The sequence below is a fragment of the Aulostomus chinensis genome, chromosome 14, assembly GCF_037954235.1.
Source record: "Aulostomus chinensis isolate RoL2024-O1b breed Wild chromosome 14, RoL_Achi_v1.0, whole genome shotgun sequence".
NCBI lineage: Eukaryota > Metazoa > Chordata > Actinopteri > Syngnathiformes > Aulostomidae > Aulostomus > Aulostomus chinensis.
This window is the reverse complement of record NC_141333.1, coordinates 5,643,057-5,661,534: the sequence shown is the minus strand read 5'-3', so window position 1 is coordinate 5,661,534 and position 18,478 is coordinate 5,643,057. Positions and strand designations below refer to the sequence as shown.

Genomic DNA, 18,478 nt, shown 5'->3' with positions numbered 1-18,478 from the left:
AAAGACAATTTCAACATGAGTGAATACCTCTGGTCCTGGAGGCCCAGGTGGTCCTTGCACCCCCATCTCACCCATTTTGCCCTGTTGAGAAATAAAACCACAAAAGTATTCAGAAACAGAAAACAACCTGCTTTCATTTGGTATTTTTATTCAGATTTTCTCCAATTTAAAGTCATGCATCGTCCTTAATCGTCTTCTTATTTCAGCAGCCAGTAAAAGGTTTCAGACGGGTAGAGTTGACACTGTTGCTCTCTTGCAGACTCTTGCAGCGATGCCACGCTTGGTGCTTGGCTGATATGATTCAACAGGTATTAGATTTTTTTTCACGCTCAATTAAGTCAATCAATCAGGACACTAAACCCCAAACAGTGACTGTCTAGCATGATTATGTTGTACAACTTCTATGCCTGAAACCTTTTTACCACCAGTCTTTCGTGAGGGAAGATTTCCATCCAAAGGTGCAATCAAAAGCTGGAACAATCCTGAATTGTTTAAGTCTGGATAGTGTTAACTTTTAACTTCTTGTCATTGCATTGCGCGAACAATATGGTCATTCTGATTGCTCAAGGACTAGCAAAGTTGGCTGTGGCACAGCACACACGGCTGCGCTGGTGGAGGCATGTTGGTGTGTGCTACTCGAAGAGAGGACTTTAAAACTCTGGAAAGTTCTAAAGCCAGCAAATGTTTTATCTTTCATCACGAAGATCACAAGGTAAACAGTCAAATAGGGCATTAATGTTACAAAGTAATCCACCAGGAATGTGAGCTTCTATGGACGGCAGCAGTTGAGCCTCATTTCATGCCCCAGGACATGATGGTGTTTAGCTCCCGATGCTGGCACCCCCTGTTTGTGAACGCTCTGCCCCCATTCAAACTAGGACTCTGTTTTTTCATGCAGGTTTTCTCAAATTAGTTTGCACATGGCCTGATGGAAAAGGCCAGCATCTGGACTTGTTTATACAGCATCCTGGAAAACACCAAAATCTTCTTCATCTCAGTTTGTTTTTTGCTGACAGGCAAACAAATTGCTGCTTACAGTCATTTATTCTTCTTTCTTCCCACACTGAAGTCACTTCTCAGGAAGTGAAGAGAAAGATTACGCTGACGTGTTGCGAATGTGACCAAATAACTTTGAGTTTACAAGCTAGGAAAAACAGACTTGCGATCTCATTGTGGTATCCATGGCTTTGTCTATAAAAGCAAACCTGTATGAAACACGTACGTACAAACGCACAGACACACTTGAACATACCAGTGGTCCAGGTTTTCCTCTTGGGCCAGTAGGACCAGGCGCACCAGTAGCACCCTGAGGGATAAAGACATATCACTCATGAACTGGTCCGCTTGTAGCCGGTCGATTAGCAACATCATTGCTACTAATAAGAGTTCCATGTACATAGATGTTGTGCCTTTGTGTTTCTCTTTAAAATCAAGGTAGTGTGACAGGGCGCATACCTTATCACCCTGGTAACCAATCTCTCCTGGTTCGCCCCTTTGTCCCACTTCACCCTAAATTTCACAGCATCATACAGAGATATAACACAACACAAATCCGCCGCAATGACCACAACACGACCAGAGACACTTAAAAAATTGATGGTCCATACAGTACATGTAGGTTTTTGTGTAAATTTAAAGGGACCCCTCCCAAAAGCAAGAAAAGAAGATAGATATCCTTCTCTCTACTGTGCGTGCATTCGTGAGCTTAGACTAGCTCACGCATCAAAACTCATCAAATTCGTAACATTTCTGATAAAATAGCATGAGACGATGTAATTTCCCAATCAGATACATTGTCAGGACTACTTTCCTGACAAAACCGCTGGACAAAACATCTCAAAAGCCTGTACTTCGTTGACAACGAGATGGGCGACCACTACCTATAATCATGGCTGGCTGACTTTGTAAAAGAGGATGAGGAGGATCACTTCTGCACAAACCGAGATTCGGAACCTGATCTATCTGAAATAGAACATTCAGAGGAGGAAATACAAGATTTTGGAAGCTGAGCAGGCAAAACATAGCCTGCCAATCCACAATCATTCATTCCGCTAATCTAACTAGCAGTCAGCCGCTATCTGTGGGTCTAGCGCCTAAATTCAGAGGATAAAAGAATAACAGAATAGAAGGATATCTGTCTTCTCGTCTGGCTCTGGGGAGGATGTTAAATAAGTGTATTTCCCATAAAGTCTGAGTGCTCTTTTAAAGCTAATGAGGATAAATGTACATTAAATCACTAAACATTCCATTTGAAATCCATGTAAAATGGACCTACATATTAGTTACTGTGCGAACACTGAAACAGGATCACTTGTTACATGCTCAATTATGTGAGCTGAACTAATGACACATTACACACAGATACACTGCAATAATATAAATATTTAGATCACCTTATCACCTTTCAATCCAGGCAGGCCAGCTCGTCCTGCTGGGCCCTGCCGGAGAGAGGAAAGTAAAAGGAAGAGAGAAAGAGAGCAAAGAGGGAAAATTTGTGAGGGATTAATGAGATATAATTCAAGCTTCATTCAGACATCAATGACAGAATTTGTTTTGGATCTGGAATTGAAGCGGAGCCAAGGTGGTGGAGGATGATGGATGTTTAATGCTGACTTTGTGGGAAAAGGCTTAAGCAGTTTCAGTGTGATCTGATGTCTGGTTGACACATCTGATCAACTGATAAACATGCTTTAAGTGGTTCAACACACTGAAAGAGATTGTAGTGCAGAATGTAAATGCAATTGCTGCTTGAGGCTTGCAGTGACACTTTAACAATTATCTATTTTCAGAGGGCAGCTTTTTCTTAGCAGCAATGGGTTGCAGTGATGAAGAAGTGCCCCTCTTATAGCAACCATTTCTGAAATTTTCTTCTCACTCACACAAAATAAGACTAAACCCTGACCCTAACAACGACAAACAAAGCTGTATTTGTCCTAAAATTTGCAGCACTCCATGTCTAGCCTACCTGAGGTCCAACCACACCAGGCAGTCCTCGCGGTCCCTCAGGCCCTAAGTCCCCCTGTAGAGAGAGGGAGATACATAATGGAATTTATGTATCATGATAAAACACACACACACACACACACACACACACACACACACACACACACACACATTCCCTAGATACTGGCCCACATTTGTTACTTGACTCTGCGTGGCATTTTCACGCTAAATGTTTCCGATCTCTTGTTGGCAGAGACGTCCCTCGAACATGAACCCTGTCTTCTGCTTCCTCCCCAGTGCATTCTTGTTCGTCACAGCTTTACAATACAGCTAAGCCGTGCTGACAGTGAATCCTCTGGGCTTGGCCCTGCTCATCACTGCCAGATCACGGGATCCACATTAACACATTGACAGGCTAACAGGCCAGCATAGGCAGTTGGATTGAAAATGACTCTTTTCAAGCACACTTAAGTTGCCCAGCGATTGGAGGATTCTTACTGTGACAGTTCTAAACTGGTCAGCGATGACAGTGAACACAATGCCTGCGTTTCTGTGCTGGCGCATATAAACTGTTCACACATAGAACCAAACGTTCCCTCGGAATCATGAATTAAATCTGTTAATTTGAGAACAAGCAGAATTTAGCTCTGTCACATGAAACACATTCTGACAGGACTCGGAAATAGAGGAATGGAAAGATGAAGATTTTTGGTTCTCCTGTGACATCCTTCACGCTTATGATTGATCTCAATACCAGGAACCAGGATCTGGACCTGCAGCTGTTGCTGGGGTGTAAAAATGTGGTCGCTAACGGCATTACCCAGACTGCATGTCTAGCAGTAGGTAAGACTCTTGTTTGTTTGTTTTTTTGATGTCCTCCTGAGCTTTCTCCAAATTCATTCCATACAGTTTTGTCCTGAGAACTCCAAGCAACTGTAACCTCTAGTGACTGAAAGCAGCATTACACACAAATAAAATCTTATAAATGCATACAGTCCAGATATAGATATATATAATCTAGATATATATTTATATACACACACACACACACACACACACACACAAACACACATATAGATATATGCAAACTTGATAGCACAGACAACATCTGTAGAGTAATTTTAGCTTCTGAAATATTCTACAGACAGAAAAGTGAAACAACAAGTCGTGTCCTCAGCAGAAAACAGTTGGATCCTGCAAGCTGGGAGAGATGATCAAATAAATGTGCCAAGGTTAAAAGAGCATCTGGATTTAAAGGGAAATTGATGACTCTGCTTAGTTCAAGTCATTTCCCCCCCAAAAACCAAATCCGTGACACATTTACACACCCAGGCTTGATTTATAGCCGTACACCGATTCGACACCGCGACCTATGGCAACAAGCTAACAGGTTCACATCGCCACATATGCTACGGTGGTACGATGCCGCAGCCTGACGTTCGCCTCTGTGGAAATGTAACATTGCAACAGCTGTGACCAGACTGCAACATCTCCCACTAAACTCAAGTATTTTATGATTGTACTTATAACATTTATGCAGCTTTCGCTTTAACTGTCTCTTAGATGGGAAAAGTCAGTGTGCACAACGAGTCCTGAACACGCACTGTAGAGGAGTGCTGCTCTCATCCCCTGCCGTCTGATCCTGCACCATGAAAGCTGAGCTGACTGGGTGTAAGACCCCTAATACCTTGTGATTTTTCTCCTCGAGCCAACAGTACAGAACTGAAGGGCGAAGGGGGTTACGGTGACGAGAGGCTCCTGTCAGAATTTGCTCATAGGCAGGCTGGAGCAAACAAAACTTCTCAACCAATATGCTGAATAAAAAGCACGGTGAATAAAAACCATCCACGTATAATTCAAAAGCTTGAAGTTCTCATCTAATTTCTTGAGGACGTCATACACTTTTATTCAATACATAATCTGCCAGTTCTGCCATGATGTACAAAAAAAAAAAAAAAAAGTAAAGTGAGCAAGTGAGAGAACATGGCTGGATGTTAGGTTGTCCAGGACATGTGGCTTAAACTGCAAGTCCATCTGGAACCTGTAAGGCTGGTGTTTGATGCTGCAGCTTCACCGAGGTACTGCAGCAGGACGGACACAAATCACGTGTGCTCCCTCTAAAGAGGCTCTAAACAGAGAACACATGAAAAAAATGACATGGTGAAAAGGAGGAGAGAAACTGAGAAAGACAACTTTCCCACCACGGTCTGTCCACCAGTCCCAATCTGGTACGGCAACATCCAACACAGAGCCTTTGCAGAAACCGCTGTCATGATGGAGCCTCAAATCCAGGTGGTCAGAAATCATCCAAACCATTATTTCCCCGCCACGCGGGGAAGATGGAGACAAATGATTACAGACTAGATGAAAACCAGAGTGTTCCATTCCTGTACATCTCATTTAACAAATCCACTGTAGTCTCAGAAGAATCCAACAAAAACACACTGTCTTACATCATATACTTTACACGCAGCGTGACAGTGGCCTCACCTTTATGTGTAAAATGGATGATTTAAAAAAAAAAAAAAAAACGAGGTTGGTTGAGAGCCAAGGTCGTAACCAAACAAAACAAACACCTATAAAAAATTCACAATTCTGATCTAACCCTTTCTCTGTCAGACTGTGAAAAGTGCCTCTGACAGCATCAGATTTTGTTGAGTCACACACTGGCACAGACATCAAATACATTCCACAATGAACACTTGCTGCTTTGTTTCTGCTTTCTTTCCAATTACTTAACTAAAAGGTTTAACGTTGTATAATTGGGTTTAAATAAATCAGTCGGTGCAGCACCTAAATCCACAAAGGTGTGACTGACACTGGGAGGTGAAAATTAGTTTTAGATGTCAAATTAAAGCTCTTTGTGAGAGCTACTCTGTGTCAAAATCATTCAGCTGGAAAGTTGACTAAATATGAATTGGATCAAAAACTGGATTAACGAGCCCTACAAGAGGGCTGAAATCTACTCAGAAATACTTAAGGGCAGGTAACAACTGGTTGTCCTCTGTTATTAATGGTTTTCCTTTCTCTGGTTGGTTTTATAATTCCTTTATAAAATATATTTTTGCAGTTTGTAAATAAATCGCAAACATTTAAACTTCCAGTGTGCACTTTAGTCTATCCATCCATCCATCCATCCATCCATCCATCCATCCATCCATTTTCTTCTGCTTATTCCTGTTAAGGATCGCAGGGGGGCTGGAGCCTATCCCAGCGGCTACGGGCAAGAGGCAGGGTTCACCCTGGATGGGTCACCAGTCCATCGCAGGGCCAACACATAGAGACAGACAACCATTCACACTCACAGCCACACCTACGGTCCATTTAGAGTATCAATCAGCCTCGTCCCCTCTTGATGTCTTTGGACTGTGGGAACATGATGTTGAGAACCCACACAGGAACAGGGAGAACATGCAGACTTCGCTCGAACCCAGAACCTTTTTGCTGTAAGGCGACAGTGCTAACCACTGCATCACCGTGCCGCCCCCACTTTTGTCTGTGTGTGTTTTTATGCTTTTATTGCCAGTGACCTTGAATGCACTGAAAGGCGCCTATGAATGAAATGTATTATTATTGTTGTAGCCACACATGCATTAGTCACAGCAGCTGAGCGACAGTTACTGTTTACTGCTGTACAATGGTGGATACTTTGTATCTGACTTTGATCCATTTCGTCTGACAACAGTGGGAAAGTCTAGAGGAGCTGCACGACTGAATTATTTGTATATGTTCAAGTTATCAGAGGGATAACTGAGAGTGACCAGTTTATTTGGCATGACTATCTGGTGCATATGATCTGCACACCAGAGCAAGAACATGCATTCTCCAGAGGGCAGCATATAAACGTCCCCTCAGAAAAAGAAAAAAAAAAAAACCTCCTTATGAGTGCGATACAGAAATTTACCTGGCAGCCTTCTGAGCATCACGTGAACTCATTAGGCAAGAGACTGAATGTAAGACACGTACGATGCCCTATAGCTGTGGAACAGTCAATAATAACTGTATGATCAATCAAAAAATCTTCAGATTCCATCATTTCAATATGCCTTTACATGAACCGCTGAACTGATTACAAATTGGTTTATTCCAAATGCAAATTCAGCAGTTTGCTGTCACTGGAAACAACAACACAACATCAATTTGTTGCACACCGTAATCACACTTCTGTACAACGTAAAGTAACTTCATGCAACTGTTTTTGAACACCAACAACCGCAGCATCATTTTCACAGTGCGCTGACTTCAGATTGAGGGAATGATGCCTCCTTCATTCCTTCTCCATGACCCGAAGCCGGAGTCTGCTCTGTGTAACTTGAGCCGAGCCAGCTACAAACTCAGCTAGCTTGCAGTGTTGCTTTCAGGTACTGGACGCCTGCTCAGAGTTCTCAGAATAGACGCAGCCCAAGCGAGAGATGTCCAACTTGGCAAAGCATCTCACCGACGAACATGCCAACCAGATCAAAGACTTGAAAGAGTTACACGTCTGCGAATGCGAAAGGCAGCTTCACTTGATAGATGACATCATGGTCATGCCATAAAATATACATCAAGGGAGTCCGATTTATTTTGTGGCGAGTTTGACAACACAATTAATTAAGGGTAAAGATGATTAACTGAACCGTACCATAACATGCAGCTGTTAAAGCATTCACGACACCGCCGGTTATAAATCATCTAATCATATTCAGGACTGGTAATGGGAACCATGGCAGACCCCTGCCAAGGGTGTCTGCAATATATACTTAGAAATACTTTATGCTATTCGTTAAAAGCAGCAAACATTTGGAGATATGATTCAAAAATTATCAGTGCACAAAGATGAAACAATAGTCATGTCTCATCCGAATCAGAATCGATTTGTGCATTATGATTCCCACCTTACTAGTGCACACAGCATGCTGCTCATGGATGTGCACATATGCCGACTGCCTGCGTTGCTTCCTCTTGATTCCAGACTAAGCTGTGGTACGTCGGCTCTGATCTACAGTTCCACGTCTTTGAACAAGACTCACACAAGGACGAATTGTCTGTCTTCTTCTGGTTCTTCCTCGAGTGACACTTGTTTGCTTTTCATTTTGTTTTTCCCAATCAAATCGTTAACGGTGCCATGATCCAATACATCATGGGTGTGAAACTTTGCAGGCGACACTGATGCAGTGAAAGCTCTGATTGGCTCAACTTTAAAAGACTGTCTGTGTGTCAGCAGCGTCTAAATGTGTCAGTAGTAAAATTGACTCGAAGCCAGCAGCAAAGGTGAGGGTTAAAGAAAATGTATCCTTCCAGATGTCTCTAATGTCACACACAGTGACCCCTTCAAGGACCCCAATAAATCCACAAGGTAAGAGAACAGCAATCCGCTGGAAACGAAGCTTGAAATGAGCACACAGGAAAGGAACCATGTAGAGTTGTATCTACTTTGCTGACACATAGGGGACTTTGGGGCCTATGTGTGAAATCAAGACAGTTAAACAGCAGTAAAAACACCTAATAGTCTATAAGTACGGTGACAAGACGAACCCTTTTACTCAAAAACTCCTCACACTGGCTGAAGACTCCAACTGTGAAAGAAAGTTGTGAATTCTTTGGCAGCTAGACAACGCTGGTTGAAATAAGGTTGTGCACTTTACACAACAATGAACGACTGTGTTGGGAACCTAGATCAAGCCTGGAGTGACTCTTGGATATGACAGAAATGGCAAACAAGAAGGGGCTGCTTACCTCAGTGACATGTTTGATTAGTTTTCGGGTCTTAATGCTCTCCAAACCTGGATCGCTATCCAACACTCCTTTCCCACTGCACATGCAGGTTCTTTAGCCAGCTAATAAAAGCTGAGTGACCCCTTTGCCATTGTGAGCAGAGGAGTTGCCTTTCTGTTTTTTCGTTTTTCAGGTTTGCCAAGTTTGATGTCATAATTACACCACAAAACAGAAATCTGGGAAGCAGCATGGAAGGTAGTGACGGTGTTTTGCTGGTTACTATTCCATATCTTTTGCTCCAGTCTGACTCTCAAACCCAGTAGTAACTACAGGATATCCTGGCAATGGTGGATCGCGCAGACAAGTTGAAATTGTGGCCGAGCCGTTTGTCAAACTTGTTTTTCCTCCGCAATATTCTTATAAACGAACCAACAGAACTTTACTTCATACTTTATTAAACTTGTATTAGATCAGCAACATCACACCAACATCATGTGACTCTTATGAGGAAGACCGCAGAAAGTTTGGTAGTCAAACATGAAACAAAGTTCTTTTAGTGCATAGATAAGAATATTTAAGTGCATGAGATGACACATCAAAAAGTCCAGAATTTTGGAGTACACCAATGCTAACTCGAGCCAGCGCTGAGAAGTACCTGTGTTTGTTGCAGGGTCATGTAACCTGGGAGTAAATGAATGCTAAACCCTTTCCCACTGCAGACAAAAGGAAAACGTTTGCGAGTCTTAGCGGGTTTTTTTTTTGTTGGTTTTTTTTGGAGATTATGATGGCGATTAGCTGGTGGTGGGTTGAAAGTAATGAGGGAAAAAAATATGATGGTAAAGATGAGCGTCACCCAGGTTAGTTTCAGCTTCATCATAGCAGCTCTGGTATTACTGCAATGCTCTAACATCTGAATATCTACCTATTTGCAAAAACTATGGTTGATTTTTTCTCTATACTTCACAGCTGCAAAACGTTATGTATTTTGCAATTTTTTTAGGGCTTTTTTGGCAGCATCATGACCCAAGACGTCCAGCCAAGACAGTTTAATGTTGAATCTTGCCCTTGTTATAATGACATTCTTTTGAGTCCCTGTGGATTCCTTATGGACCTACCGGCAGCCAAGCTCTGGCAGGAAATATCAGCAATATACTCTTGGCAATCACCTGAACACAGCTTAAAGATTTCAGTTGAGGCGGTGTAAGAGTGCAAAATGCATGCCCGACTGCCATTAAAAACACAAAACCCTGGCTCACATGCTACAGCAACGCTAACAAAGAACTTTCTGGCTGCGTGGAAATTCACACGCGTGGAGTTTCAGCTCCTGATATCAGTCAAACCACAATCTAACCTCCCGATACAGACGAGCAGAGACAGATGTGGACAGAGGCGATCGTGGAAACAAATACAAGGAGGGGCAGGAGAAGAGCTGTGAGTGACACCAATGACAGATCAAACACGGTGCCTATTAGGCATGGAAATGTAGCACAGCAATAAAAAAATCATAACACTGCATAACTGATACTCACCCTCAAGCCAGGAAAACCGCCAATACCGGTCCCACCAACAAGCCCCTGTGAAACATCACAGCAACATCCTAAGTACACAGGACAGGACACTTACAGTACTGCACATTCCCGAGGCTACATTGGAATTGCTGTAATGTGGTATTTTCATAGACTAATCTCTCAAATGGAAAAGCATTTATACTTGTTGACATCTATAACCCACCGAAAATTCTTTAAAGCAGCTTCAATTTTGAACAATCTACAAAAATCTGCAGTCATAAATACAGTACAAATAAGAGGAATCCACCAAAAGAAAGAGAGGAGTTCTCACCTGGCTGCCATCAGGACCAGTAGGCCCCCTCTCCCCAGCATCACCAACCACACCCTGTGGTGGAAATACATCCACATCAATCTTAGGAGTATCTAAACAGCCTACTACTATGGAAAAGTACTTTATAATCTAGGGAATGTGTTGTCGCTCGATAAGGACAAGCAAAAGGGACCACTCCAAACTTCCAGATACAGAATGAAACTATTGCCCTAAATTTCAAATAAGGCAGAGGAAGATTTCCCAAACAATAGCACATTTATATAAATCAATAACCCAACGAGGAATAAAATAAATTGGGGAAATTGGAGTTTCATCTCTGTCTTTTTAAAGTATCTCGGTATTACTAATTCATCCTTGGACAAGATTTTCTAACATACTTTTTTGGGGGGGTTTGGCACCAAAGAAAGAGTTACTTCTAGGGAGGTGAGTCCTACTCCTCGAACTTTTTATTCCTCACAGTTTAACTTTAATAATGTTTAGTTTTATATTGCACAGCGCTTCCGTGCAAATGTACGGATCAAGAGCAAAGATCAAGAAACATTAGTCTTCCTGATCAGATTGTAAGGGTGAGTTGTGAACTGGCTTACTGCAGCCCCTGGGTCACATACGTCGATCCAGTTAGTGGTTCTCTCGATAAAACAGACACTGGGCTGCATGCCCGCTTGGCAACTTCCACACAGAGAAGCAAAGACTTGTTTTTAAAACATTAACTTATCACAGTGTGAGGCCCGAACCAAGACATTCCATCTGTCTCTATCATAATGTAACAATAAATTGTTTTAATGCCACTCCGGGACAAACTTGGCATTGGAGAACTAACACCAAAATTCATGCCATCGAAAGGTTTCCAAAGTGATTTGCCACCACATAAGTAGTGTGAACTCCTCTTAAGGATTTGCTCTTCTCACTCACTTTTCTCTCTCTGCACTGTTCAACCCTCAACATGTTGCTGCTTTAGGACATTCGCAACAGATGCAACATCGTGATTAATCTCCTTTTGATGTGTTTGGGGTTCAGTTCTGCTATTTTAGGAAAGTGTGTGAGATAGATAACATGTGAATCTATGAAGAAACACCAATAAAATATGCCTGATACAATCTGGATCTGATTTACTCTGATTGCATTTACACCTGGTAGTAACATGTCTCCAGTGGCCACATACTGTAGAAATCCAGTCACTCCAGAATAGAAAAAGATGGTAGCTATCTGTGAAGCAGCGCTATTGTATTTTTGCTTTTCGAAGTGGTGGGAGAAGAATGCTGATTTATTTCAGCTGTGGTCAGTGCCACGACTGTCCGAGGACGATGTGGATGCGGGAAGATAGTCAAGACTGGTGGGTGGGGACAGTGATGGAAACCTTTCTGGATGGAGACTGGGTTTCAAACCTGCGCAGGAAACTTTTGATTTTATGAGCAGAAAACCGACACTGCTATTATCTAGAAGGGTCATGCACTTGCGTCACACACTTGGAGGTCGCACTGACCATCTGGTATTGCAACAAGCGCAGGATATAACACCTAATCCCACCTGCAAAGCAAAGCTAAGAAAGGCTAGGAAGCTTCTCGCGCTTCGAGGTCACTGCAAAGGTACGACGTCATTTTGCCGGGAGGGGACGGGGCTCCGTCATGTTGTGGAGGTATTTGAGGAGCGGTGGGGGTCCCCAGCTATGGCAGCATTGTGGCCAGCATGCACATCCCTGTCACTGCCCCGTCAGAGAATGCACATTTTCTGAAAGGAGCCCACTCTATAGATCAGCTCTCCAGGTAAGGATGAAGCTCAGAACAGGAGAGCACATTTCCATATTTCTACCTACATAGTTGTTGTATGCAGTTTGAAGATGCACATGCATTTACTCTTGTGTTCAGTGTGGTCGCGACGCAGCTCTGACCACCTCTGGAGGTGGTTTGGCTGTTCTGACCTCACTGTCTTGAGTATATTTACATCTGGACTTTTATGTCAACAACCCTATCCGATTGCCATCTGATCTTCCAAAACACATTTTACTGCCAGGTGTAAAAGGGGTACATTTTTTTCTCCAGGATTTAAAGATAAAGTGCAGCAGAGAGCTATCCGAAGCTGTTACAAAAATCAAAATGTATGATTGATTATTACGTGTCTTCCTTTGGGGCCAGGTTTTCCGGCAGGACCAGGAATGCCCTACAAAAGAAAAACAAGTGGATATGGATAACTCTAATCTGGCTGGGAAATGGTGTGTCAAGAGCTGTGTTCAATTGGGGTGTTTCCATTTCCTTGAAGACATTTGACTCATCCAAAAGGCTTCTTCAGTTTTAAACTCGAGTCTACCTACTTTAGTCTAGTCTCTACTTAAAACTGAAGAAGACTCTTGGATGAAATGTGAAATTTCTTCAAGGAAACTGAAACAGTCCTGTTGACTACAACACAGCACGTAAAAGATACCAAGACTTGGATGACTGAGAAACTTTGTCAACATGCCAACAAAGCGGACAAACATTTAAAAGTTTCACAGAAAACCAAGTATAGAAAGATATCTAAATCACATTTGAGTTGTTCAATTGTGACTGAATTAACAACTTCCAATCCAATACAGCCGACTTGGAATACAAAAAGAATCTGTCCTCACGCTTACGATTGCTAGTTGTAAAAGAGCCGGAGAGAACTGTTGCCAAACAGATTTTTTTTTTTTCCAGTGTACAAAAGAGACACTGACAAAACTAACGGACACGGGAACAGAGCTGACAATAATACCAGACATGAAAACCAAGAAATACATGGAAGTATATATCCAAAAAACACACAAATCACAATTATAAAGTCATTCACATCACGTGCAGTCACAAACAAAAAAAATATATCACTTACTTTCTCCCCCTCCGGCCCCGGTGGCCCAGCAACTCCAGGGAGCCCAATAAAACCCTGGAAATCATCATATCACATGTCATCACGTAAGGTTACAACATTATCATCACTGAAATAAAACTCTCTCTTTCCATTTGAGCAATCCCACCACGGTCACCATTCCATCTGATCATAAATACTGTTTGCAATCCCTGGCATCATAAAATAAAGACACAGTCATTATCATTCAACTAAGCTAACAAGCTGCATGTTAAGATCCTCACATCCAAGGTGTTAAATCAGAATAATCACGGCACTATTTTACAATGTGAGTGACATTTTACCCCTCTTACATGAGCAAGAAACCTCAATTCCGGCATGATTGTGAGCATGTCTTCTATGGCTTGTTTGAAACGATACGTCATCCAAAAAATTTTAATTGGTTTATCAGCCATCCATTCATTATTTCCTCTGCATGAATTCTTGGCGAATCAGATCCAGAAAACACTCGCCACAGGCTTGTTACTGGAAGATATACTGGAGACCAAACGCTAACAACAGCAAAACTATTCAAAAAAAACAAAACCACCTAGCGTGACCACGTCATGCAGTCAGTTGACATTCTGCCCACCAACTTGTTCTCTGGCATGACTCTGCTATCCAGAAGTTGCGATGCACACCATGTGATCATCCAGCAGCCGAGTCAAGCAATGAACCAGCAGGGAGGAGGGATTTCTACTGAACACATCTTCTGGTCAGATGCCACACAGTGTGGAAGCGAAACGGTTTTTATTTGGCAGTTTTAGCTCAAAACAAGCGTTATTGGAGTGTTGGGCGTACAACGAAGAAGATTTGACATCACATCAGGATGTAGTCGCTGTGTTTGAGTCAGTGAAGTCAAACCCGTCTCTCTCTCTCAGTGTCATTGTCTCTCTCCGTCCTACCTTAACGGTGCACTCGCTGTCTTTGTTCAGCCTGCCTGCCTCACTGTGCCACAGTAATCCCACATATCCTTCCTTCTGAGCTGCAACGCTCCACTAAGTCCCCTCTCTGACGAGCTCATTTGACCCCCTTCCCCCTTTGTTTTCATACGTTCTGTTTGTCTTCATTTTATTATTTGATTCTTTTCTTTGTGGGGGCATTCCCGCTTGCTGGGGAATGAACTATAGTTAAAAGAATTCCTCCACCTAAAGCCTGGACCAACCCCCACAAGGCTGTGTGCAGCTCTCCATCACAAAGAAACCTAATGCAGGTCACGGCAGTCTCTCTGGAGGGAGACTGACGGCCTGACACTGTCCTAATCCGTTCAGGAAATGAAGTAGAAGGCAGAATAAGAGCAGAGAGCTACTGATACTTACACGGACCCCTTTAGGTCCTGGGTTACCTTCTGGCCCAGCTGCACCCTGCAATGAATGAAAGACCGATGAGGAGAACCTATTGTGTAAGCTCTGTGATTAAATGTGGAGAGGCAAACCTAAACACATCAGAATCTGAACTGTGGGATAATAGAAATAAAGAGGCCTTGACTGACAGACAACACAAGGAGAACACGTGGTTTTTATACTTGAAGTTGCAACTTTATATTTCCTCATCCACACAGCTGGTAGTAAACTATACATCTAAAATCCTTATCCAGATTAAACATATGAGTTTGATCAATTAATGTATTTCATTGTGAAATCTCTGGGGTTCTCAGTAGAGCAATGAAGAATCTAAGAGGTTCGCTGGAAGAACTGGAAGCATGATTTCTGTAGTTTTCACTGCACCTGCCTGCCAGGGTAACCTGCAGCCCCGGCTTCTCCAGGAGGTCCTGGTATGCCCTGCAGCAGAGACACAAACACAGACAGCCGAAGAGAGAGAGAGAGAGGGAGAGAGAGAGGGAGAGAGAGAGAGAATGAACAGTGAATAGGGAGATTAGATGGACGGATAAAGTGAAAGAGGAGAAACACAAACCTCCACTAGCTTTGCCAAAGGAGGAATAGAACAAGCTCTGTTCATTCCAGACAAGCCTGTCTGCTAACTGTACCTTTCTGCACCCCGTCAACCCACCTTTCCTGCACCGGCTCACTCTGCTCTTCTTTCAGTCCATCGCTAAAATCCCTCTTTTCACACATCCATTACGTCTGCATCCACAGATTTGTTTTAAAGTATTAAAGCTACAACGTAGAACTCTTAAATGAACATGGGTTAGATTAGAAACTTCACCAAATGAGTTAACACATCATTCATGAAGCTCATCACCACCAGGTAAATCTCTCTGCATTCATAGTATGGATGGATGCTTACATGCATGCTCTGCACAAATTTAGCCATCTGCTAACTTAAATGTGGATAAAAAGAGTAATCATGTGACTCAACTAGGCTTTCCAAATGTTATCACACTTGATGGGTCAAATTCTGATCGTCAAACAAACCATTCTGCAGAGGTTCTGTGACACTCAAAGGGATTTATCCACTGTTTTATAGTACAACAGTAACAATGGAACATTTATTGCTAGAAAAGTCCAAAGTGCTGCACTACAGCTTTAAACACAGTATTCTTCAGAAGACTGAAGGGAATGACTGACACGTGTGTACGGACTGGTTCTGTTTGTGTGTGTTTGTCCACGTAGAGACAGCTGAAAAATAAAGGCAACACCTGAATAAATGAGCGTAAAAACTCAACAAATGCAGGTGCTTCCATACAGGACAGATAAGTCGTGTGAATTGGCATGGTGTTGGGTATTTTTCCCTTAATTTGAAAGGCATCTGTACATATGAATCAAGTGATACTGTGGCAGGAGTACATCATGTCTCTAGGTCTTCTGTTGTTTAAACACAGACAATTAACAACTCCAAAACCCTCGTAAAGTGAGACAAAACCCTATTTCTTTCACGCAATTAAGTATCACCACTCACTTGTTCTCCTGGCAGTCCAGGTGGTCCTGGATAACCTTTAGGACCCTTGAAAATGCAATAAAACAAATGTATTTTTGAGTATTTTTCATCCAAAACCACAGAGACATTAAATCATGACGGCAAAAGAAAGTAATTAAACTATACAAATGACTTCAAGAGTGCAACTGGAGCTTATTACTCTGACTGAACATCTCCATCAAGTGTGTCATGCATCCAATCTCAAAATGAGGCTTGTTTTTGGATCGTCTTTTCCTGCTCCAGCACTCTCATGGTCCGGTCTCATGAACTCAGAAACTGAGCTGGTGCGATTTGGACTAAGGGCCATTTCAAAATGTGTGTGATGGGCATCCCAGCAATAGCCTGTGATGCAACAATGTTGTGTGCATCCTGTTATTGTTGGGTGGAAAAGCAAGTGAAGCTGTTGCATGTGATACAGTCCTCAGCATGTGACATTTGAGTGTTTCCACCCACCACTAAGAGCACAAATGACCTTCAAAACATCTCGTATAAAATAGAATACTCACATTCAAGTGGTGGGAGACGTCACAGGCCTAATGGTTTCTATTATACTCCTTTCTCTTTCTTCATAACTCAATGGCATGTTAGGAAACAGACAACACGATGCTCCGAGATCTGTTTTATCCAGATTTTATAAAAGATGTCTAATTAAAACCTCATGATTTAGTTTGTCGTGTGCAGTGTTACTGGTAAACAATCCAGGAGCCATTTTGGGACTTGGCCAATAGTTAACAAAGCATGAATCTCTTGTAGACTACAGTATGGGCGTTACTCAAGAAAAACTTCAAAAAAGTTTTGGTTTTTTTTAGCTGACGTTTTATTCCAGTCAGTTTTGTGCTTTGTTAAATCCAACATTAAATCAAAGAAGTGCTTTTTCTTTGTAAACGTCACACAATTTATTGTTCTGTAAATCAGAGATTTTCCTTACTTAAGCTCTGTTATTTCTCTCTTTGACATGATTATCAACAACAGATGTTTACAGCTTCAAAAAACAGGAGGTCAGGGACAGGTCAGTATCTTTTTGGTTCCTTGGTGAATGGTGCCATTGATTCTGTCGTGTGCTTTCCGAGGTTGTGACACATGAACCTTCACACTCAATAAAAGGCCCACTTGGGGGTAAAGAGCACAGGCCGTGAGTCCGTCATTTCCTCTGAAAATACTTGACAGGGCACAGTTCATGTCCTGGATATATTAGGTTCAGCTACTGCAAACACAGCCACGGCCTCCTGGGAGGCAAGGTGAAGGCCAGCTATGTGGAGACCAGACTCAGAGCTTCCATCAGAAGCTACCTGGACAACAGTATATCTGCACGTGACTTCATTTAGCAGATACATCTGCTTTGCTTCAGGAGGCCACAAGTTGAATTCCAGTAACAACCGTTTGTTCTTCCAGGAGGACATCACGTTCACTAAATTACTTAAATAGAACGTATGAGTTAACAGATTCAAGGCTTGAGTGTTTAGGCAAATACTAATGACATATACTTGGATAAATAAGAGGAGGGACAGGAGGACGACGCTCCAAATAGTAGGTCACGGAGTGCTTTGGTCTCCAGAGTTCAACCTAACTGAACACTCCTCAATGATTTTAGGAGCTTGGTGCTCCATGCTTCCAGCTGAGTGCCATACACCCCCCACACCACGAACACCGAAGCTGTGCCTTTAATTCGTCACCTGTCGGTTTGTGCACAGGTGAACACAGGGAAAATATCAATGACACTTGTTGGATTTATTGCAGCATCCGGGAAATTCTTCTTTCTCTGGCATGGCATTTGCTGACCTGGGAAGGCATAGGATATTGGGCTTGTCATTGACCCAGCGACCCTGAGCAGGGTGCCTTTCCTCTTTCGGATGCCCTTTGACCTTGAACTCAATTCCTATCAGGTTTAAGCGAGACACCATAACGTCTTAACGTCTGACTCGGAGGTGCAGTGAGAGGAAAAACGGGTAAAAATACAGAAAGAGACTTGAGAAGGAAAACCAATGAAAGAAAATGAAAAGTAGACGATGAGCCCCCGCTAGCTGGGTAACCTAAGACTGACTGCAATGACGGCTTTATGACGCCTCAGCTCATGTGTGTGAACGTGTATTTACAATCAGCAAACTGAGCTACTCTACACGTCAATAAATAGTTTACTTCACATAACGTAGGGAACCTTACCGGCAGACCGAGAAATCCATCAGGACCAGGCAGACCAGGCGGTCCTCTGTCACCCTAATGAAACAAATAAAAAAGTATCAATATAATACTATTCATAAAAAAAGAA

The 18,478-nt window shown here is 42.5% G+C and overlaps 1 protein-coding gene across 1 annotated transcript in view; it reads right to left on the bottom strand.

Moving 5' to 3' along the window:
• Window positions 1-18,478, bottom strand: part of col24a1 (collagen type XXIV alpha 1) — a 96,049-nt gene that overhangs the window by 45,797 nt on the left and 31,774 nt on the right. The window contains exons 7-19 of the mRNA XM_086224153.1: window positions 18,373-18,426; window positions 16,195-16,239; window positions 15,063-15,116; window positions 14,655-14,699; window positions 13,321-13,374; window positions 12,592-12,636; window positions 10,480-10,533; window positions 10,170-10,214; window positions 2,966-3,019; window positions 2,394-2,438; window positions 1,456-1,509; window positions 1,253-1,306; window positions 28-81 (exon numbers count right to left, since the gene is read on the bottom strand). Of these exons, the coding sequence (XP_086080279.1) occupies window positions 28-81; window positions 1,253-1,306; window positions 1,456-1,509; window positions 2,394-2,438; window positions 2,966-3,019; window positions 10,170-10,214; window positions 10,480-10,533; window positions 12,592-12,636; window positions 13,321-13,374; window positions 14,655-14,699; window positions 15,063-15,116; window positions 16,195-16,239; window positions 18,373-18,426 (657 nt within the window). The remainder of the gene's footprint in view (window positions 1-27; window positions 82-1,252; window positions 1,307-1,455; window positions 1,510-2,393; window positions 2,439-2,965; window positions 3,020-10,169; window positions 10,215-10,479; window positions 10,534-12,591; window positions 12,637-13,320; window positions 13,375-14,654; window positions 14,700-15,062; window positions 15,117-16,194; window positions 16,240-18,372; window positions 18,427-18,478) is intronic.